The sequence below is a fragment of the Argentina silus genome (assembly GCF_951799395.1).
Source record: "Argentina silus genome assembly, chromosome: 21".
Taxonomy (NCBI): domain Eukaryota; kingdom Metazoa; phylum Chordata; class Actinopteri; order Argentiniformes; family Argentinidae; genus Argentina; species Argentina silus.
Genome location: NC_139675.1, coordinates 11,467,479 through 11,491,190, shown reverse-complemented (window position 1 = coordinate 11,491,190; position 23,712 = coordinate 11,467,479). Strand labels below are relative to the sequence as shown.

Sequence of the window (23,712 nt, the reverse complement as noted above, 5' to 3'; positions counted from 1 at the left end):
TCAACTCTCTGTCTGTCTGTCTGTCTGTCTGTCTGCCTGCCTGCCTGCCTGCCTGCCTGCCTGCCTGCCTGTCTGTCTGTCTGTCTGCCTGCCTGCCTGCCTGCATATATGAGTCATAATTCCATCTGGGCGCGGAGGCAGAAATCAAAACATACATCAAAACCTATGGATACACAGCAGGAAACATCTCTCGTGCAAACATTTTCTACTATGTAATTTCACATGTCTCCATATTTTTCTCCACAACAGTCAATCATATTTTCTTTCCTTTTTTTCTTTTCTCTAGCAGAAAACAACAAGTATAGGGTTTAGAGAAACCTGAACAAAAGCACCCTACTGACACGCAGCTGGAACACTCTTCCTCACGCAAACACATTCGACCCATTCATTTACGAGACAACACCATAAGTCCGAGCTTCACCACATCCTACCATTTTGTTCCGTAAACATGCAGTCTTCCAATCCCTAAAACCAATCATGTTTTGATGGCTCTGTCCTTGGCTCTGATCCTGGCCAAACTACATACATGTCCCACACACGAAATAATACTCTCAACAGATTTCCCCAGCGTTTTCCATGACATGGCCGTGGCCCAAACACCGTCCGCGATTCCCACAAAAGGATCCATGACAGAATCCCCTCAGCAGACAAACATGCGTTCCAGCGGTGTAACCATGTGATCAGCGGCGCAATTACCTGTGTGCTGACGGAGCGTGTTCCGTCCGTGGCCTCGACCGTCAGGTTGTAACTGGATCTCTGCTCCGCGTCCAGCGGCCGCGCCACGATCAACGTCCCGCTGGCCTTGCCCACGTCAAACCGGCTGTCATAGTTCCCACCTGGTGGAGGTTGCAGGAGGGATGGGTTTGGAGGTCGCACACAATGAGGAGGAGAGAGACGGGGGAAATGAGTGGCACATCATCACCGGTTCAGGTCAAACGAACAATGAATAGTGATGACAGCGAGAAAGAAACGTGTCTTGTCACTGTGCATTCAGAGCTGATTATAGATTCACAAATGCAATGAATAATGCATGAAATACATCAAGCCATGTGCAGCAAGTACAAACACATCTCACAAGACCGCATGATACTATCAAGTGTGTACTTTTACAACATAGAACATTTCTGTACAGGGCCAGGTTTTTTTTCTGGATGACTTGACCTGACCAGGGCCCTGAGTAATTTATTTATTTATTTTTTTCCGTCAGGTGGGTCACTCTAGGGCCCTCTTTTCCTGGTCAAGTCACATGATTATGAAAACCACCTGGCCCTGTTCATGTCTAACCACATATTTCATGACAAAATAACAACAGCATCACTCCAATGAAACACGCACAAGCTCAACCCACAGAAATCACAGACAGACAGAGAGAGAGAGCGAGAGAGAGAGAGAGAGAGAGAGAGAGAGAGATGAGGATCAGACCTGGGTTAAGCGTTTGCTTGAGCCTGTCTGGGCGAGGTTTGCACTTTGGGGACTATTCCCTTGGCTCCATTGTGCAAGGCAGACTCAAATCAAGCACGGCTCAGTATTTGAAATGATTTCAAATACTATTTGAACCCAGGTCTGAAGGATCTCTTAACCCAGTCACAGTGGGTGGGTTAGGAGGTCAGTGCAGCAGCAGCAGCAGCAAGCTAGCTACCTTCAGCTGTACAGTTCAGGTCACAGGCCATCTGAACCAGGTAAAACACTTCAGTAGCCTCTATGTCTCCTTGTTTAAAGATCCAAACCAACCAAAGAACATTCCAGAAGCAGAAAAACACACAGAGGAAAAAAAGAGAAGAGAAGAAGAGAGGTGTCAGTCAGAAGTTGATTAGAAGGAGGGAGGGAAATGAGGGAAGAAGGAAGAGAGGAGGAGGAGGAGGAGGGAAGGTGTTTTTAAGAAATAATGAGTTTATTACAGCAACAATTGTGTGTCACATCATGCAGAGTTGCTAATCATCGTCTCGAGAAAGACAATGTTTTAATTTACACTTAATTTTGATTTAAATCTCATCACATTAGTTTGTTACAGTGTTAGTACTGAGAGAATCTACAATATTAGCAAGGGGCGCATTCCCTAAGAAACACACAGGATCCACACATACACACACGCACACGCACATCAAAGCTCGTTCTTTGAATGCGCTAAGAACATTTAGAAAACCTATTGAGAATGCATTCCTTTGAACAATCAATCAAACACACACACACACACACACACACACACACACACACACACACACACACAGCAAAAACAGATACACTGGTAGAGCCTGTGAGGTTCTTCCATACCTGTGATCTCAAACCACACGGGCGTGTCCGAGGTTTCCGTGGTGATGACCCCCACCATGTGGGCCACGGGGTCACTCTCCATGACGGAGAAGGAGAAGGGGGCCTCCTCGAACACCAGTGGTGTGGCGTCCGCTGGGACCTCCGGTTTGGGGATCCACTCAATGTGCAGTCGACAGGTGGATGACTTCTGGGGACGACCGTTATCCACAGCTTTGATCTGATGGAGAGAGAAAGGGGGTGTGGGCAAGAGAGAGGGAGAGAGAGAGGGAGGGTGAGAGAGAGAGAGCCAGAGAGAGGACAGTGAGGTCAGAGAGCGGTGAACCAGCCCATGCGTGAACAAACAACCAGGCAAAACACCTGTTAACACCAGCGAACAGGTGCGTTATAAAACAAGGGGTGGTCTATCTAACGAAGCTAATTCAATCACACGTCATCAGGACCACAGTGAGCTTCAGAGTTTTGCAAGAGTAACTCACCATTGATGGAGATCTTTATATTTACATGTAATTATCTTCTGGAGAATAACAATGAGAACAGAAGCTTTGCAAATCTAGTGAGAAACACTCTGTGAACTTTTATACTTAGATCACACAAAGAAAATTGAAAACATCTAAACCTACTTACTTCTCCCAAGTTTTCAATCATAATACAAAACCCCTCAAAGGACATATCATCACATCAACCCTAACTCAAACAGTCGATACTCTGAAACCCGAGGTGGTGTACTTACAGTGAGGATGTCATATTCCCCGGCAGACGAGAACTTCTTGGAAGACACCAGGCCAGTTTTGGGTTCGATGAAGAACTTCCCATGTTCGTCTCCTTCCTCGATGTTGTAGGAGATCTCTGCGTTGGCGCCCTGGTCGCGGTCCGACGCGATGACACGGTACACAGGGTCTCTCTTCAGCGCCCGATCCTTCAACACATCCATCCATCCATCAATCAATCTGACTGTATTTGAATTGCACATTTCTTACACAAATGCAATACAAAAATTATTCAATTTAAATTTAAATTATAAAAAAAAAACAAAGGGAGATAAAAAAAAACCTTGTCCTTCTCCTTGTCCTTGTCCGGTTTCTCTCGCTCTGGAAGCTTGATCTTGTAGATCTTCTCCAGGAAAAGCGGCCGGTTGTCGTTCTCATCCAGGACTCGCACGATTACCCGGACTGTAGTGGACTTGGCCGGAACTCCATGGTCCGTGACGGTGATCTGAGGGAGAAAGGAGGCATGGGATTAGAGTCGGGCCGGTATCAGAATTCTCCTCTGGCAAGGAGAGGGTGGGGATAATCGAATGGATTATCGAATGGATAAAAATGTATATTTCTATCAAACAAAATGTCTATAGTTACAGTTGTAGGCAAACAAATGTAACTTTAACTAAGTGGCTATGATTTCATAACGTAATTACACAGCAAGCCTAGAGTGGCGCGCCTTAATTCAACCTGGGAGTCTCCAAGCGCTGTAGAATGGTTTAATTTACCTGGCACGCCTTTTCTCGTACAGTATTGTATCATTTGCATCAGCTACATGCTTCAGTATAGCTCGCGACCCCCGGTCTTATCCATTATCAACAGCCTGAGCCTGGCCTTATGTCTGGGTCTGGGTCTCATGTCCCAATGGGAATGAAGAGGAATAAGGACAGTCTTGGTTGCTGGACCACACAGTATTGTATCATTTGCATCAGCTACATGCTCCAGTATAGCTCGCGACCCCCAGACAGACCCTCCATTATCAACTGCCACTTCGGTTTAGTCTTCCTTCAGTTGCCTTCATGCATTTCATGACATGATTTAATTTACTTCTTTTTTTTTTTTCCCTCTCTGTAAACGCTGCCACGACTGCATGTTTATGAGAACTGTAGACCTACTTAGCGTCCCCGGCAATAGTGGATAATATTTAAAATAAAATAAAAATACGTAGGAAAGTCAGGACGCCCGATCATTGTCGAGCGCATGAACCTGTTGAGACTGCGATACGCACAGTTCAATTGACCAGTGGGGGCTATCATGCGTGGGGGGGAGCCTTACATACGCCTATTGAATGGTAGTTTAAAATATCTCTAATTTGTGCGTAAAAGCTCTCCAACTATATATTTTCTATGAAGTAGGTATGCCTATTTTCCTGTCAATTATTCTTCAATTAGATGTTATCCCCTGTCAAAGACATACACGGTTGCATGACTTCAATAGTAATTGGCAGAGAGAGCAGAGGTGATCAATCTTTGCAGTGACATCAAATTACCAAAACGGAAGGAAATGTGGGCTCTCAGTGTGTGCATTTGTTAATAATTAATTAAGTCTCTCTCTCTCTCTCTCTCAGCAGGCTCAAAATCTTCCACAGCGTCACCGATGACGCCTTGTGTTTGTTATGTATAAAATAACAAAGGTTAAGTGGTAGAGGTCGTATCACATTCAACACGGTCAGAGTGTTCCATACTCCCATGCTGTCACGTTGAGAACACCCAGGGGACAGTGCACGTGTGTGTCATCGTAAGCATTTCAGACGATAATGGTGCACACATGTGTAGAACTGTCTCGTGAATATGTAATGACCAAGGCTGTCATGATGGAAGATATTCATTATTCCAACGGCTTTGAATTAAATCAATAAGAACTGAGGTAAAAAACAAACCGGCTTTTTTTCTTTACTTCCCCTCTCTCTTGTCTCCTCTTTCTCTCTCTCCCTCTGCTGCCCCCCGGCCCCCCACCCTCTCTGTCTCTGCCTTCCCCTTCATTTCATTGCAGGCTTACAAGTGTTTGTCAGTAAGTCAATTGGCTGCCAAAAATGAAGGCAATTCCCTCCTGAGATTAGCTGTCAAGTAATCTTTCCACAGACGCACGCTGCGTTTCCCAGGAACAAATATGTAAAAAGGAGAGAACATACTGTTACACCCTCCTCTCATATTCAACTTCAATTGTCCCTTTCATTTCTTTCTTTATATATGGACAACGGTTGCGATATAGGAGGCAAATCATAGTTTCGGAGAGGAGAATGAGACAAGATGGCTGAGAGACCACAGTGATTTCTCTTTCATATGGGAGACCGATCATCATTCCGCTGATGTCAAAAGCCCCATCGGTTTTTGGAGAGAAATACCTCCTTAGAGCTCCAAACTCAACACTTTACAAGACAACGGTCTTTGATATTGCTTTTGGTGATGAATACCTCTAAAATCACTCCACATTTGGTGTGGAGTTCCAAAAATCTACTTTTTATTTTTTTACATGTATAACTACTAAGCCAGACAAAAGCCAAAAAAAAAAAGCCCCCAAAAAAAAGAAACAGCCATCTATTCAGAATGTTTTTGCTTCAAACCATTAGAAGTACAAATAATATAAATAGCCCAGTGAGTCAAAACATGGGATTTGCTGACCATCCATTTGGGCCACAAACAAATAAAAGCCTTATACAGCCTGAGCCTGGCCTTATGTCCCAATGACAATGAAGAGGAATAAGGACAGACTGGGTCTCATGTCCTAATGGGAATGAAGAGAAATAAGGACAGTCTTGGTCTCATGTCCTAATGACAATGAAGAGGAATAAGGACAGTCTGGGTCTCATGTCCTAATGACAATGAAGAGGAATAAGGACAGTCTTGGTTGCTGGACCACACAGTTAGTGTCAGTTTTATCACTTCATTAGCGTATCCCAGCTCTTAATGGTTGGTTGTGTGTAATCTGTGAAAAGCATAGTTCAAAGAGTTTAATGAACACTAGCAGGCATACGCTGACCTAAACAAACACAGCACTTAATCTCTACTTAGCCACTAGAACATGTTTGTGTGTGTGTGTGTGTGTGTGTGTGTGTGTGTGTGTGTGTGTGTGTGTGCGCGTGTGTGTGTTGGTTTGTCTCTCACTCGCGGCTCAGGGGAGAGATGTGAGCAATTCCGGCTTAAAGCACCGAAATAAAATACCAGAAGAAATGTCAGGGAGCCATTTAAAACCATCTGCTCAGCGCTTTAGTCAAAACACTCCGGAGGCCGGGGCCAGTCACACGCCATTTGGTGCCGTAGCTGCCATGACACACATAATGTGTTTTTGTTTTTCCAAGGGCTGTCCAACCTATTTGCCCGTGTAGAATTAATGAAACAGGATGACAAGGACCCCTCGGTTTTTCCAGCTCGTCCACCCTCCCGGGAGTGCTGTGACGGCGTCGTGGTGCTCATCCCACGCTGAGTAATTAACATTTTCATTAGGACCAGATGAGGTCGTTTGGACTCGGTTCTGTTCTGGTGTTACCGTGGCAGTGTTCCATTGTCCACACTAGCATCCTACTTAGAATGCCTAGCCAATACACTGCTTCATTGTGTGTGGTGGACCCAGTGTGGATTCGGAACTCTCTCAGTGTCTGATTTACTGCAATAGCAGTAGTAGGTCGTAAAACTGCTGACAAGGACTAGTACTAATGTGGACAGTTAACTGTCATTCTGCCTAATGAAGAGACAGAATGGCATATTGATTACAAAAACAACAAGTTGTGTAAGCACAGAACTGTGCTTAGGTAGACAGCGGGAGCGACAACTGTGCTGTGTGTGTTTGTGTGTGTGTGTGTGTGTGTGTGTGTGTGTGTGTGTGTGCCTCTCGAGTGCCCTAGACAGTTGTAATCAGGCGCATCCCTCTCTTTCAAAACAGTCTTTATCAGAGCTCCCTGTCGGACTGTCAGACACAACACGCATGGAGCTTTCCAGCACTCCAGCATTTTCGGAACGAAAATGTTCAACTGCATGTCCTCGACAAACCCATCACACACCTGACAACTTAAGAGATATGAACAGAACATTCTCTTCTCCAGTGAGGGCAGGCTGTGTGTTTCTGAGGCTTGGACCGGGACTGGCCTTCAACATGCCCCAACATGTCCGCCCTTTGTTTAGTCCTAGTCCTAACCCCCCACCCCCCCCCCCACACACACACACACACGCACACACACACACACCTCCCCTGCCCCCACTGCCTCTGTGGTCTCTCTCTCTCTCTCACACACACACACACACACACACAATTACCAACCCCCTACACATATCTAAAGGGCTCTGTCTTCAGGGTGCAAAGCAGCCAGTAGACCTGTGGGTGTAGAGGTGGAGGTGTGTGTGTGTGTGTGTGTGTGTTGGCGGTGGGGTGAGAGGGGGGGGGGTGTATCCGGTTCTTTAAAAAGCTCCGTGCTGGATTCTGACCAAACACTGACCAACTCAGTGCCACCGCAAAAAGTTCTAAAGTCTCCATGGTTACTGGGCTCCACTAGGGCGGCCGGCACTCTGTTCTCACTTACCCACATCCGAGGTATTTAGGTCAAAAGTTACTTGCTTCAAATTACTTTTTTCTTATCTCTCTCTCTCTCTCTCTCTCTCTCTCTCTCTCTCTCTCTCTCTCTCTCTCTCTCGACTGAAGTGTAGCAGTAATCAAACTAATGTAAACTGTAATATTCCTGAACAGTTTTAATGAATTATATTTTCTTAGAATCAGATTTAGTTTTGTTGTTTGGGGCCAGTGGAGTTCAGTGTGATTAAACATTGCAATTCATTAGTGGAGATAAAATGACTGTATGATGTAATGCATTCTAATGTGGCCAAACATGAAATAACTGACAGTGCTGAGGGCTGGTTGTTTAATACTAGTCCTCCCAAACGGACATCCACGGGCGCGATGTGACAAATAACTCTTCCTTCCCTGACTTTTCCTAAATGTTTTAAACATAATAGCGTCCATTTGAGCACCTCACTGAAGTTTTGACCCTCATCACGGTGAATCGAAACTAAGTTTTGAATGGCTTACCCATTTCAATCCTACTGGGTCGCACACTTAGACAGAAAGACAATACCAGTTATTTGCATGATCAATGCACGATTACATTTGAATAGATGCTCCATTTACATTTGAATTGACAATGAAGCGAGAATGATTAGTTGAGCATGTGCAGGTGCGCAGGGCGTTGTTTATATCGAGGCAGTTAGTCAGCTCAGGTGAGATGTAATTAGTCAGACGCTTTGTCAGTTGTAATTCAAATGGCTGGAAAGACATTTAATGCGAAGGCAGCCTGACTACAGAATGCAGATGGGGATTTGAAATGACTGCTACCGTCGTTGATGATACTAATGATTGCAGTGATTCTGACCCTGACGACGAGCCGGATCCTCCAACGCCTCGGCCTAGCCGCGAAAAGAATTAGAACAGAAGTGACTGAACCGGCGTACGCACGAGCCATGGTGAGGCAATGCAACTATGCCGGCAACAACGCAGCAGGTAGAATGGTATCACACAATGTCATTACAGAGAGGCCAGAGGGCACATATTTGGTTCTTTCTGAGAGCGCAATCACTGCTTCAGCGGATACTAGAAACTAGAAATCAAATCAAAGACGGACTGACACCTCAGAACTAGTCTTAAAAAAAATAAAAAAAATAAAAAATAAAAACGCAATAGCTTTTAACCAGCAGCTGCCAGTGTAGTAATTCTAGTCATAACAAGGCCTTGAGATTATAGGGGCGAACTTTGACTTGGGCCTGAGAATCTGCTCACCGCACACTGATCCTGACCCCGGTCACATTAGCAAATTAAAAGGCTATTGTGCCTAAGAGGTTCAACTGAGTTTTCTCTCTGAAGGCCTTGGCACTCAAATCTAAGGAGAGGGCCATTTCATTCATCAATGAGGTGTGGATGGAGGGGGGGTAGGATGGAGGGATGGATGGGGGTAATAAAACGTCTCCCAAATGTCTCCCCCCAGGGAAAACAGTCCTCCCATCTCTCCCATTCCACTATCATTTATTCGCCGTCCCGGAATACAATTAGTGCAGCACTCTGTGTGCAAATTGAGTATGAAAACATAGGAGGGGCTGGTGCACAGACACACACACACACACACACACACACACACACACGAGTGGGCACATCAGTATTAATCCTCATCCAATGAACCTTGAATTGCGCAACCTATCAGGATAATTACAGGCACCCAATCTGCTCCTCTTCAATCCCTGGCACACAATTAAACGTCCTGTATCAAGCTCCATTTGCTAGGTGAGGGGAGAGAGAGAGGGAGAGAGAGAGAGGGAGAGAGAGAGAGGGAGAGGGAGAGAGAGAGAGAGGGAGAGAGAGAGAGGGAGAGAGAGAGAGGGAGAGAGGGAGAGAGAGAGGGAGAGGGAGGGAGAGAGAGAGAGGGAGAGAGAGAGAGGGAGAGGGAGAGAGAGAGAGGGAGAGGGAGGGAGAGGGAGAGGGAGGGAGAGAGAGAGAGGGAGAGAGGGAGAGGGTGATACGAGAGCAGAGCTCAATTAAAATCCACAAGTTTGAACATTGGCCCGTCGTTGACGGCAGCTTCCTGCCCCGGCTTGCTCTCTATCCCCGAGACGGAACACTGGCAAAGAACAAAGGAACAGTCACCCGGATTCCCCCCCGGAAATCTCAAACCAGCCGAATCAGTTCAAAATCCTCCCCCCACCTGCCCCGCCCCCTCTCCTGTGTAGAATAGAATGTGCCGCGTCTGTGTGCTGGCTTGTTTTGGTTGTCATGGTTTGGAATCAGGCCAGAGTCGTCAAAAGGCCCAACGCCAAAGGCTAAAGTTGAGAGCGGCAAATATTACATTTCACTTTTTTTTTCAATATGTTTTAGGACATTTCTGCTTTATTGGGATAGAGACAGTAGAGATTGACAGGAAGGATGGAAGAGAGAGGAGGGATGACATGCAAGACGTGACGAGGGTCGGAATCGAACCAGGAACCTTGCGAACCAAGGAACCAAGGAACCAAGTGTGCTACGCCACTAAGCGCCCCGCATTTCACTTTTAAGAGGCATTAGCAATGAACTCGGGTGCGCGGTATGATCAGGTGAAATGATACAACAATTTGATCAGAACGGGAAGGTGACGTAACGCAACAATAAAAACAGAACATCGAGTGGAAGGAAGGAGAGAAGCAGAGCAGCTCAAAGAACGGAGAGGTGAGGACGGGGAATTGTTTCAATGTCAAGGTATAACTTTGACCGACTTGTGTTTTAACGACGCTCACACCGGTTGTTGTAGTCATTACGCATTCTCTCTACCGTGTAAACGAAGCTTGTATCTGTGATAGATATTATCGGTATTATCTTACCTGTTTTAGGTTTCAGTGCGATTGGTAAAGGATAGGAATATAGCACAAAGGCTGCTGAGTAGGCTCTAGGACAGGAGAAGAACGTTTTCTCCAATGCCATCCTCTACTCTGAAACGTCAACAGACTTCACGGCTACGGTTTGACAGACAGGTCGGCCTGTGTGAGACTGTCTGAAGATTCACAATGACAGCTCAAAGAGGTTATTTTATCGGCTATACTGTAGGCTTCCCCTGTGTCTTCGGTGATGTATATTGCAACACACTTTTAGGATTTAAGGCTTTAGATTACAGGGAATGGCTGTTACAGGTGTTTAAAAAAATGAAAACGTGCTCCAGCTTCCAGAGAGCCCCTGCTCAAATTGACTCAGCTAAAAGAGAAATGTTGTGCATTCAAATTGCATATTTCATTGAATATTTTGTATGCTGTTATAATTTTTTCAGAACAAAGCACTGTTTATAAATTCTTTCAGCCCACACTTGCATCATTTCACTTGACAAATTAACATTTTATATGTGACAGCTTTTTTTAAAGCTTGTGTAAAACCATAATTAAAAAGAAATAAAGCCATGGTTACCGAGGTTACCAGGCACTTGAGAATGAAACTTATACTGTCAAAATATCATACCGTGACACCGCTAGAGCTCTTACACACACACACACACAAGCATGCACACACACACACACACACGCACGCGTGCACACACAGACACACACAGGCAAGGACGTTGACTGTTTGTCTTTCCTCTTTTCTTTTTTTTTCTGTGGTGAACCAAAATATGAAGCTTACCTCAAGAATGTGTTCATCCTGTTGCTCTCGGTCCAGTTTCCTGGAGGTCGTTGTGACTAGACCTGTTGGACAGAAACAGACTTGTTATCATGGCCATGATAATGATTCATTCAAACAGATTCATTAACTTTTGCGTTGCATATCTCGGTACCACAGGATATTCTGATTATACACATCTCTGTTGAATAGGACCAGTTGACAATGTGCCTAAGCTATGGTGCAACAGATGCGATGATTGTTTGTCCGTTAGGTCAATCTTTTTGTGTCCGTCTCTATTCAAATACACGGGAAAACGCATAAGTACTGTAACCGTGCTCATTTAATTCAGCTCCATGTTTCATAAATTTCAACCAAAATCAATGGTGATTCCAGCTATATTTATCTAGTTTATGTAATCATGATAATGCAAGCCTGAAACCACGGACCACAATACCACGATTCATACTGAGCGAAACATTGTAGACACCAGACAAACTTCATTACAAACACATGATGTGCTGCTCAGTGGCCACAGCCTTAAAATAGCCTCGAAGAAATCTCATCTGATTGGTACAAAACAACACGGACACAGGAAGAGCCATTACTGATTGACTAAAACCAAGCCCTCCATTCATTCCTTCGTGAGACTGTTCAATGAATGTAACCCTCGAGGTCGTCTTCTCGACTACCTGTGAGCCTTCAAATGGGGAGGCTGAGAGGATGACCTCACAAAAGGTCTCTACCCACGGGTCTCTCTCTCTCTCTCACTCACACACACACACACAGAGTCCATGGCAAGGTGAGGGACCTCTGTCCACCACACGTGAAATATCACAGAGGTCTGCTAACAGGCTCAAACAGCACTGTCTACAGCTGGCTCATACCGATGTAAAGCTGAACAAATACAGGCAAAGTTGAGCGCGGCCCCTCCCCCCAGCCCACCAGTCCCAACTCAGAGTGGTGACTCAAGTCCTCTGTAACGGAGAGAGAGAGAGAGAGAGCCGGGGGGATTTCGACGGATCACACAGTTTGTTTCAAGGATTTCCGGAGCCCATTCCAGCTCTAACTGCGGTAGATTTGAACAGCTCCTTCTTACACAGACTCTTTGTCAGAGTCTCTGTCAGGAGTTGGATGAAAGTCGGGACTCTGTGTACTCTGGCTTAATCAGAAGCAAATGTAATGCACGACTTGAGTCCCGAGTTCTAATCCAATTTTGAATCAAAATCAACAAAAGGACAGAGGGAGAGGAGAAGAAAAAGGAGGGAGGAAGACAATATGGCCAACATGGTTACATTATGAGTCTCTATTTCAAGTAATAAGGCCTGGCTGCTGCCTTCTCCTGCCAGAGTAATTGTAACCTTCAGGAGACGTAGAGTGTAGATTAGATGTGCCAGCTTCAACCACACACAAGCGCACGCACGCGGACACACACACACACACACACACACACACACACACAAACACAGCAACACACACACACACAGTCACATGTATATATGAGACTTGCCAACTGTGACCGCACCAGAGCCTGTCTGTCGACCACGCAGCGCCTGATAAGCATAGAGCGGAGGATTTCCCAAACCAAAGCCCATCAAATATGGCTGAAACCAGAATAGAACACCACAACTTACAGCTCTGGAAATAGATTAACTGTTCCCCATACACTGCAAATGAAGGGAGTCCAGGATCCCGTCTCTCTCTCTCTCTCCCTCCCTCTCCCTCTCTCTCTCTCTCAGAGAGTGCTATGTGCGTGAGCTGGAGACAGAGACAGCTTCTCCCATGAGTCTGTAGCTGTGTTTGAGTATTTATAAACCGAACAGAGCTAATAAAGGCATCACGAGTGGACAAAGAAGGCTGGGGGGAAATTGTGAGCGTGTATAAAACAAAGGTCAATTGTCGGTTTATAATAATAAGTTATTATAGGCATGTTGTGTGTAATGTTATACAATACAGTGTGGTTCGTGCATCTGGTGTGTGGTGTGTGTGTGTGTGTGTGTGTGTGTGTGTGTGTGTGTGTGTGTGTGTGTAATGGTATAATACAGTGTGATATAGTGATCGAGGCCTAGTGCGTAGTGTTTTGGGTACGATTAGCTGAAGGCTGTGATATGGCTTTGAAAAGGTCATGTTGTGCGTGTCCTTTGTACAATTAAGGCATCTGTGAGGCTGGCTGGCCTGAAAACCTGCCACTTTTCACGGCATCTCAATGGAAGTAAACATAGGGATCGTATTACCCCCATTTCCTAAAGAATGGCAAAGAGAGGGGGGTGGGTGCGCGCACACACACACACGGACACACACACGGACACACACAGACACACACACAGACACACACACACACACACACACACACGGACACACACACACGGACAAACACACAGACACACAGTGACACACAGACACACACACACACACACACACACGGACACACACACATACCCACCTACGCTCTTCCTCTGTCAAGCCGCCAATTATGTGTGTCTGAGAGTCTTTTCCGCAGCTCCAGTTGTACGGGGGTTGCCTACTCAGAACCTCCATCCAACCAGGAGCTAATACTAATCCAAAATGGTTGTGAAAGGTGTCTCTAAAATGATCGTGCCGGTTTCAGACCAACCTATAAAGTGAGCCTCTGAGCTCCCCTGGAGTCTTTGATGTAGGCCAGGGAATTACTCTTTGCATACCTTCTCAACTCAACCTGGGCTATACAGGCTTCAGCAAACCACCTATGGAGCAATATAGATATGGCGTTTTACCAGTCCTGCCAACATCAATGTGATTAACTTCGTAACGAATGGAAATTCGGGAACTGTGCAGCTGCTGGAAGGCCACACAGGGTAGACCAGCGAGAAGGCTGCATTCCCAACCCACAGTCTCGGTCTCCAAACATCCAAACACACGCACACACACACTGGTGCACGCAGACAGACCCACACACACACACACACACACACTGATGCACGCAGACAGACACAGACACACACACACACACACACACACACACACAAAAAGCCTCTCCTCAGGCGTGGGCTGAGCCAGGCCGACAGTAATTACAGCCATGCTGTTTTGAGAGGGGGAGAAAAACAACAGTGCAGCTCCAGTGGCTCTCTCTCTGCAACATGTCCTCACAAACCGCTGGCCCAAAATGGTGGCCAGGGGGGGAGACATCCAGATCAGGACTTTGTTGGTCTGGGAGGACGGACCCAGGCATTACTGCCGTGATTAGCACTCTTGAGGGTGACACACATATTTAGCCGTGACTGCAGACAAGCTGGAATGCGTCTGCAGCGGGTTAAATCGTATCCCCCCCCTTACGCTGATGACTGCCCTGAGATGTTTACCGCATTGTTGACGAACTAGCAAATCAAATAAGCCTGCAGATTTTATTATTTGAGCTCAAGTTAGAATTGTTGTTTTCCTCTTCGTCGTAGGGAGAGCGAGGGCAGCTGGTTTCTCATAAAAAGAGAACGGGTCTACACTCGGCTTCCAGCACAGAGCCAACAATTTCAATATCCCTGCGCTTCATTATCAAGCGAGCAACTGCTACAGGCTAGTCTCCAAGGAGACCAAACCTCCTTTGAGAGGGGGGAAAAATGTCAGTTGGAAATGTCAGTTAGTTTTCCCACTGTGGCGCCGTCAACACACTCTAAGAGGGCCCTCTTTACCCCTGAGTGCGTATCAACACTGGAGCACCAGTTGGTCTCTAAAACATGTCCTTTCAGTGCAACTGCTGCGCCAAAATGGAAGCCGATGTGGGTCTGTATGACATGGCAAAGTATCCAAGCTTGTGTGAGGGATCTGAGATGGGAGTCGGTAAACATCTGAAGTGGCTGGCTTGTTTCTCTCCTCATTAAAAGTTGAAGCGACCGTAGAGCCGCTGACAGAGATAGACTATAGATGGGCCTCCCCGAACAGACGTATCATTTAACTGTGGAGGAATAGCACACTCAACACACCATTCAGACAACCGGGCATTCCAAATGAGAGCCCTCTTCACACACATACAAACAAGGATTCACACACACACACAAACCCCCCCCACACACCCTCCACACACACACACACACACACACACACACACACACACACACACACACCGATTAAGTGGATTCAGACAATATCCCTCTATGCCCCTCCCCCACCCCCTAAGAGGGGGTCTTTGTGGAAATGGCTGGCATTTAGCAGGGGGGCATTTTCCTCCAGAGGGAGAGGGACTGCTAAACCACTTCAAAAAATTCCTGCAATGCCGCCCTTGTATCCTGCAGACACAACTACTTCCAGGGAGAGAAAGAGGGTAGGGGCATTTAGTCTGAATATACTGACTATGGGGCATTTAGTCTGAATCCACTGACTGTGTGTCTGGTGTGCATGGCTCCATTCCCCTTACGTCGTTAGCCTCCAACCAGGACATTAATCAAGCTCATCTAATGAATATTCATATGAAGGAATACAAAAAACTATATGACCGCCCCCCCCCCCCCCCCCCCACACACACACACACACACACACAGCGTGAGTGAGAGAGAGAGTAAATTCAAAACCCCTATGAGCTCACTGACATCGAGCTATCTCTCCTAGATTAGGAAGGATAGGCTGGGGGGGGGGGGGGGGGGGGCTGGGAAAATATCCCCCAAACTAATATACACACACATGGAATCTGAAACTAATATACACACACATGGAATCTGAAACTAATATACACACATGGAATCTGAAACAAATATACACACATGGAATCTGAGGAATTCCCAACAGGATGTGCGAGACTGCCGGTTCTCGGCTCGGCGGAAAGAAGAGTAGCTTAGGAATATAAACGGGAAATAAATATCATCAGCGCGCTGAGCGAATATTTTGAAGGGGTTGGGAGGCGGTGGTAATAGAAGTCTATTCAAGTCAAGCCGTGTGTTTCTGATTCCCATAGCTAATATAAAATACTTGGGTGGTGGTGGTGGTTGGGGGGGTCCCTGCCCCATCCAGATGCCTGCTTTAAAGCATGTGATTGATGGTTGGGTGGTGTGAAAGAAAGCATAATTGGATGATGCAGAGCTGTCTACATTTACAGCTGTGGCTTCGGAGCGGTTTTATTCTCATTCCTGAGGCCTACCGGCTCTGCTGTCTGTTTAAGAGGGAAAGATGGATAGAGGGAGGAAATAAAGTGGGAATGAATGAGGGAGTGAAAATCCATGGTGGGTGACATCTTTTTTTTTTTTCTTTCTTTTTAATGTCTCCTGCTGATGTGTACGTTCCCATGCTCGCTCACGCATGGAGGATAGTCCGGTGTGAAACGGAACGCTGTTCCCCTCCCAGAGAATGCCGGCTCAGACGCCCGCAGACGGACCGTGTAGCTTCAGCTGTTCCTCCCAAGGTGGGGATCCCGGATCCTGCTGCTACGTCGGAGCAAATGCTAGGGCTTGTAAGGTCGAAGTTCTGTGTGTGTGTGTGTGTGTGTGTGTGTGTGTGTGTGTTTGAGATTGGGAGGAACAGGTGTTCTTGGACCACGCGTAATTAACCTCCAAGCCTTGCAATGCTAGAGCCCAGCCCGCGCTTTTTTTTTTTTTTTTTTTTTTTTTAAAGAGCCATCACTCTGCACAGGCAGAAAGCTGTGATGAAATGAAGTTATTTTTTTTCCCTTGACAATTCCTCCGTTGGCGCCTTTCTTATTCTTCATTCATCCTCTCCTCTCGTTCTTTGTTTTGCCTCTTTCATAACCTTTTGTCTCGTGCCAATTCTTTGGCCCCCGAAATCACAGGAAACGACAGGAAGTAGTTGGAGGTAGTATCCATTTCCTCCATGACTCCCCCCTCCCTCACCCCCTCCACGATGGCCTTTGAAAGCCACTGATGACGTTGTTGTTTGTGTGTGTGTGTGTGTGTGTGTGTGTGTGTGTGTTTTCTCTCTCTTTTTTGTTTCCCCCTGTAGAGAGAAGGCGTTGTGTTGAAAGGTGATACAGAGCACCGCCAGACTGAATGAATTGCAGCCCTCTGGACTCCATCAGCTACCAACCGTTTCTTCCTCTTTTTTTCCCCCCCCTTCTCTTCTTCCTAACGTCTTTTCATACAACTCTGGGGGGGGGGGTGGGGGGGGGGGGATTAGAAATGCATATAAAACCTGTCAGAGGCACCAAGGCTCGCCAAATAACTAACCTGAGATATTCCTTTTCAACCGAATACAATGAGTTAGTTCGGAGTTCGGTTAGGATTGGAGACCGAGAACTCATTTCAATGGGCCCTACAAAATCACCTGGGTTTAATCTTTCTCTATTCATCTCTGCCGGTCGGAAGACAATGAGAAATAGAGGAATAAGAGCCATATAGGATGTGTTATTGTCGGCTTCAACTGGGGGCTCCGCTGAGTCAATGGGCTCCACTGTACTTTAGTTAAGTGGAGAACACTAGTGAACGGAGGTAGGGGCCAGTCGATGGACCGTGTCTTTCATTACACCGGTGTGATACACGTCGTCCTATGGAATCTGACGATACCGTGAAAAAGCGCTGTTTCGCTCCTCTCGTCTCGTACGCATTGTGTGCCGCACCAGTTGAATTCGTAATTTTAACTTAAATCGAAGAAAAAATTAAAGCCCTCATCCGTAAAATGAATAGCTTTTCATACCTGCCACAGTGGGAGACCAGCAAAATAGAGGAGAATATGCGCAATACGACGAAATAACAAATGGAATTGACACGGGTTTGACATAAAATAACAACAATTATAATGACGAATTAAAGAGTTTTTATAAGAACATGAAGTGACACATTTCCATTGAGACAGGAGTGTGATAACAGGTTACAGCAGGATTGAGACTGGAAAGGAACAGAGTCTGCTGCATTCAGAACAGGAACATAGAATTAGCCTTCCCATGACTTCCACTAATCTTAATGGTTAACAGACTCTAATGGCTATGGTGACAGACAGGTAAGCCTGTGCTATGCACCTTGTGCATAGGCCTTCACATGTGTTGTTTATGTTATTCTGTCTAGGTCTTGTTTCAAGGTGTACGAGTATTCCCATCTTTGGTGGTAATGTTTTGAAGTGAGCTATGTATTTTATGAGTCAAGTTATTGAACATTTAGACCTTTAATGATTACCAAACAAAAAAATACTGTCCAATGCCATCATACTGTCAAAAATATTGAAAATATGATACTTAGGCAGTATCGCCCAGCCCTTAAAGGAGGGTTGTTTTATGTATGTGTGTGTGCGTGCGTGTGTGTTTGTGTGTGTGTGTGACTGTGTTTGAATCTAAAGGGCCTTGAACCTATCATCATAAAAGATTCTAGGGAGTTCTTAAGGTATCTGAGTTATGTGTCATTTTCTTTTCTGACTTAACCTGTCTAGTTCACTAACTTGTCATGATTATGCATAGTGCACCATGTCTCCGTAGGCAGCCAGTTAGTTCGAATGGTATCAAAGGTCATCAACGATATTTCTTTGATCCTTGATTTACCTCTCCCTCCCTCTCTCCCTCCCTCCTTAGTTTCCGGAGTGTGAGTGTATTTCCAAGAAATAAATGTCGTGACGGCTTGTGCACACACGCACACACACACACACACACACACACACTCCTGATTCAGCGTTATGCCTTTTGGTTCAAAGTCCAGTTGGTCACAGCAGGCTACCTGCATTTACAAACCCAGCCCCACATCCACTCCTCCCACTCCCTCCATCACACACACACACACACACACACACACACACACACACACACACACACACACTCTCAGCCAGGCATCCTCTCCTCTCCTAACACACAGGTAGGCCTCTCAACTCATGTCCTCCCCTTCAGAACGACTGGCTGACAACCCCTCTGACATCTCTTTTAACGAGAGACTAAAGCTTTGGAGCGAATAACAGGAGGGGAGAGAGGATCTGGCCTACAGAGGAGGGGCATGGGTGGGTAACTCTACTCCTACACAGGCTGGGGGGGGGCCGGGGGGGGGTCAAGAGAGGGGATGGGAAATGCAGAAACGTGTTCAGGGCTGTGTTTGAGAGGGCAGTGAACCCAGATAGAGAGAGGGAGGGGGGGAACGGCGGATGGAAGGATGGAGACGGACGGAGGGTGAGTTGTGAATTCGGAGGTATGTGGAGAATTACAAACCTGATATGTTGAACACACAGGGAGAGGGTCGGTTACGACTGTATCAGTCGAGAGGTTCAAACAAGCTCTGGATACTGACCACAGGATTATTTTTGAAGAAGCGTACATTCTCTCACACACACACACTCACACGCACGCGCATACACATACACACACACGCACACATAGAGCCAGACTTTGGTTCTCCTTATCCATGTGACCCAATTCTCTCCGGTCCCTTTCAAAAGGCCAGGGAAAGAAACTCCCAAGCAGTGGGGAACGCGCTTTCTTTTTCCCAAGCCCTGTATAAAAAAAAACAGTTGGGTTCCCAGCTCTCTCTCTCTCTCAGTGTAGGATCGCCATGATGTCTGCCAGAGAGGCACTTTAATGAAACAGCAAGGTCGTAGAGAGAGAGAGAGAGAGAACTCAACAGCAGGGCTTGTTTACTCTGCAAAACAAAATAAAGCCTTTCATCCTGGGCTTTAGTCGTCCCAACCACGAAGGGAAAAGGCCAACGAAACGCTGCCACTGCCACCTAAACTGTCAGGAGAAGCCTTCAGACTTCATCTGTGTTTGAAGCTGTAAAAGGCTGTCAGGGGGCTGCGTCTTGAGGAAAAACCAAAAGCTAGCTGAGCACACGAGCTCGCAACACATGTGTCTGCCTACGACGTTCACTCAAAAACCACACACAAAACACAAACTCTTTTTTTTTTTCCCTTTCTATTTTCCCACCCCTTGGTAAAGCTTTGTAGAGGAGCCAAAACGGGGCCTTGCTTTTTTTCCCCGCTGCCGTTTTTAAGCATGTAATTACAGAGGTTTGCCTGTTATAAATTTAAACATTTTCGAAAACCTGTAATATGTGGGGAGAATGTCATATTGAGTTGATAAAGTGGAACGTTATCAAGCCTATTTCCATCCCACTTAATGTAGGAGACGTCGAATATACGAGTCAAAAGATGCGTGCAAAAGGTTTGCTTTTCCCTTCCGAACCATTGATATACTGGAGGTTCCTGCAACAGCTGAGATACAACAGTTCACCCTTTACCTCCATGTGCTCTATTCCTTTTGTTCTCTCACTCTTCTCCTTCTCCCTCCCTCCCCCTCCCTATCTTGCTCCCTACCTTCCTCTGCTGCATTGCTCTCTCTCTCTTGTTTTCCTACTCTCTTTGTCTTCTCCCTCCCCCTCTCTCTACCTCTCTTCCTCCCTATCTCTTCCTGCCTCCCGCTCTCCATAAACGTGACATAAACGCGTAGAGCAGTGATTTAGTGATGGTTCTCTTTGTACAAACCTCTCTTTGTTGAACCTGACAGGAGAAGCTCTGGTGTTCCACTGATAAAAGTTTTAACACGCTTTGATATGCATGAATTGGTTTCATCCTTGCCTTGACTGTCCTCAGTCTTACCCTCACTTCCTCCCCCCCATCTTTCTCTCTTTCTCTTCCCCTCTCTCCCTTTCTCTCTCAAGGCACTCTTCTAACGCTTCTAGAAAGGCTCTACGATGTGCCTGAGCCATTGCTGATGCACAGGTCTCTTTTTCTGAAGACTGACTCACTCACTCATAAGCTTTGAGTTTCATAAATACCACCTTGTTCAGTCACGGCATTTAGACACAGTGTCAGAATGTTCAGAAAAGGCCTATTTAGCACTGAGGAGATTTTCAGTCACTCCCCGAAAAAATATTTACCCGTAATATGTTATGTAGGCTAAGAGCCGGCTGTCCAAAGACCGAAAATCTCCTCAGTGCTAAATAGGCCTTTTCTGAACATTCTGAAACTGTGTCTAAATACCGTGACTGGATAAGTCAGAGACACAGAGTGGAGTTGCCAGTCATTTTGAGATAGGAAAAAGGTAACGGGTGGGGGACGAAGCGGGACATATCTGAACGACCATACATTCCTCTTGGCTTGGTCTATCTTGGCCTTGTGCAGTAATGGCTAGGGGTCTGGTGGCGCAGTCGACCTTAAAATAGACACCAATTCACTTTCTTGCTCTCCATCGCTAAGGTTAAATGAAAATCATTGGAAGTCACCCGAAATCAATGACAGGGTCAAGTATTGATCCCGTTATTGATCAAAGGGGGCGCCATACCTGCTCTTAAGGCAACAGCCGATAAGAGAATTTCATACAATCCCTTGGGATGGGAATGGTCATTGGAGTGTGTGCACTTCATGCGTGTCCGGGCTGGCAGGTCTGGCCTTACAGACCTTTTACAGGCTTCTATACAGAGAAATGGAAGTGAAATCTACTTCTAAAACCCTAACAGCAAGGTTAATATCTTCACATCATGTAAATGTATGTCTCAGTTTCCTACCACTAAAACCCACTATAAAAGGAAGAAAAAAACACTCTTGGAAGAAAAAACACAAGTGCTCTATGTGGCACTCTTTGAGTTCAGGAATTCTTATCTGTCAAACTGGATCTTATCATGCACATGTACACAAAACTCCTAAATTCATTATCAAGCCCATCAGTTTAGAGTTAATGCTAAATTAACTATATACAGAGGCGCACCTTTTTTCTTCTTCTTTATTTTCTCCCTGCCTTTTCTTCCTCTCTCTCTACTTTGGAGACGAGCCAGGATTAGGGCTAAGCTTGTTCAGTTAGGAGAGCAGAGAGAGCAAGCATTCTACATGATGAACCCTTATTTGGTCAGAAAATTCACATTGGCTACTGCTAACAAAAAGAACCCCCCAGTTTGTTGATGTGACTGCCTTGGAATACAGGACCACACAAGTCAATGAGGGAACATTTAAGAGTGATTTCTCCACCGCCCATTCCTCATTTCAAGTTTAGTACACTTTGCATTAAGGCAATAAGAAACCTGTCGAGGAACCCAGAGGAGGGATAAATTAGTTTGTTAATTAGCTGTTACCGATAGACGTACAAAGGAATCTAAACAAGCTTGTTTGTGTCGTGCATACCATGTTAATTATAAAAGGAGAGCCGTTCAAATCCTGTTTGGTTGATTGATTGATTGATTCCCTAGCAACGTTTTACATTATGTTGTGCTCTTGCCGTTTATCGATAACTACTTTGGTAGTTAAACAAACGGTGATTACTAAGCTGTGCATGGTAAACCCATTTTAGCCGCATGAAACACTGAGTGAATTGTAATGAAAGGGAACTGAAATAAGTCAGGTCAAATGTCATAGCATAAATAAATCAAAACTATATGAAATCTATAATTTACAGTATCTGTGTAACTCAATGAAAAATGTGATTGATTACTCAAAACCTGGAGTTACACTAAACCAAAAACATTCACTAACCGAGAAAAATGGCTAAAACATCGACAAGACAAAAACCTCTGGGCTCCATTCTAAGCTTGAATTTTGTCATGTTAGAGTAAAACACAGTCTACTCCAGTGGGCCGGAATAAAAAAAGAACCCTATGAAATATTCAGCTATAGTCCATTTCCAGAGCACCATATGTGAGCACACTCTTCTCTGTGAGTAGAGGTGGGGAAAGCCCCCTGTAGACTTCTCTACATTCTATCATGATAAAACCATGTAGGGGGGGCTCTTGTAAAAACATGCTGCTCTTTAGCAAAGAGCGATAGCCCATCATAGCTACCCCTCGAGTCTTAAAGGGTGATCTTCCATCTTTTCTGCTAACTCCTATACATATGAGGCCTATTCTTAACCATGGTTAGAAGCATTTGAAGTTCTCTGCTGATGGAATTCGATGTGGCGTTGCCTACTCTACTCTCATTTTGTATTTATGGCCTACAGACTGGCTGACCACACATTCGAATGTGAGGTAAAGCATATGACCTTTGGCTTGTTTTGACCCTGTTAGGTATTCTCCCCCGCACTGCCATCCCATCTATGTGTAAATGTTGCATATTGCATAATGCATTTATTATAATGCATGTATTATAGAACTGATAAAAATTACAATATATTTGTATTGCCACACAACCTGGTGGAATTTGTTTCCACCAACCAAATATGTGTTGAGGTATTTGAGTGTTGTGTCGTACTTTAATGCTTCACTGAACACCTGGAACAAAGCAATTTACATCTTGGAGATAAACAAAGCACAATTCAAGCCACGAGCAGCCATCTTACCTGTCTTGGGGTTGATGGTGAAAAAGCCTTGGGGGTTGCCACTGGTGATCTTGTAAGAGAGCCTGTCGCTGGCCTTGGCGTCAGGGTCTGTCGCCTCGATTTGGATGATAGACACGTCTTTGGCCGAGTTCTCCATAACAGAGGGGTAGTAGACGGGCTCGGAGGTCTGCGGCGCATTGTCATTCACGTCCTGGACCTCGATGTAGACCTCCACAGAGGCTGAGAGGGGGACCACCCCACCATCTGTGGCATAGACCGTCAGCCAGTAGTGAGACTTGGTCTCGTGGTCCAGCAGCTCCTGGGTCCTTATCACCCCTGAAAGACCAAAAGAGATGAGAATTAATACTATATATTGATTTCTAATCAAAATGAAATTTAAAAATGTTTAAATAAAGATTTAGAACACGTTTCCTGGATTCAGGTTAAGACTCATCCTGGATTTCAGACCATGTTTAA

The 23,712-nt window shown here is 45.6% G+C and overlaps 1 protein-coding gene across 1 annotated transcript in view; it reads right to left on the bottom strand.

The window, feature by feature from the left end:
* fat1a (FAT atypical cadherin 1a) overlaps nucleotides 1-23,712 on the bottom strand; it is an 80,008-nt gene that overhangs the window by 38,153 nt on the left and 18,143 nt on the right. The window contains exons 3-8 of the mRNA XM_083692710.1: nucleotides 23,257-23,571; nucleotides 11,139-11,200; nucleotides 3,322-3,483; nucleotides 3,002-3,187; nucleotides 2,272-2,488; nucleotides 697-836 (exon numbers count right to left, since the gene is read on the bottom strand). Of these exons, the coding sequence (XP_083548836.1) occupies nucleotides 697-836; nucleotides 2,272-2,488; nucleotides 3,002-3,187; nucleotides 3,322-3,483; nucleotides 11,139-11,200; nucleotides 23,257-23,571 (1,082 nt within the window). The remainder of the gene's footprint in view (nucleotides 1-696; nucleotides 837-2,271; nucleotides 2,489-3,001; nucleotides 3,188-3,321; nucleotides 3,484-11,138; nucleotides 11,201-23,256; nucleotides 23,572-23,712) is intronic.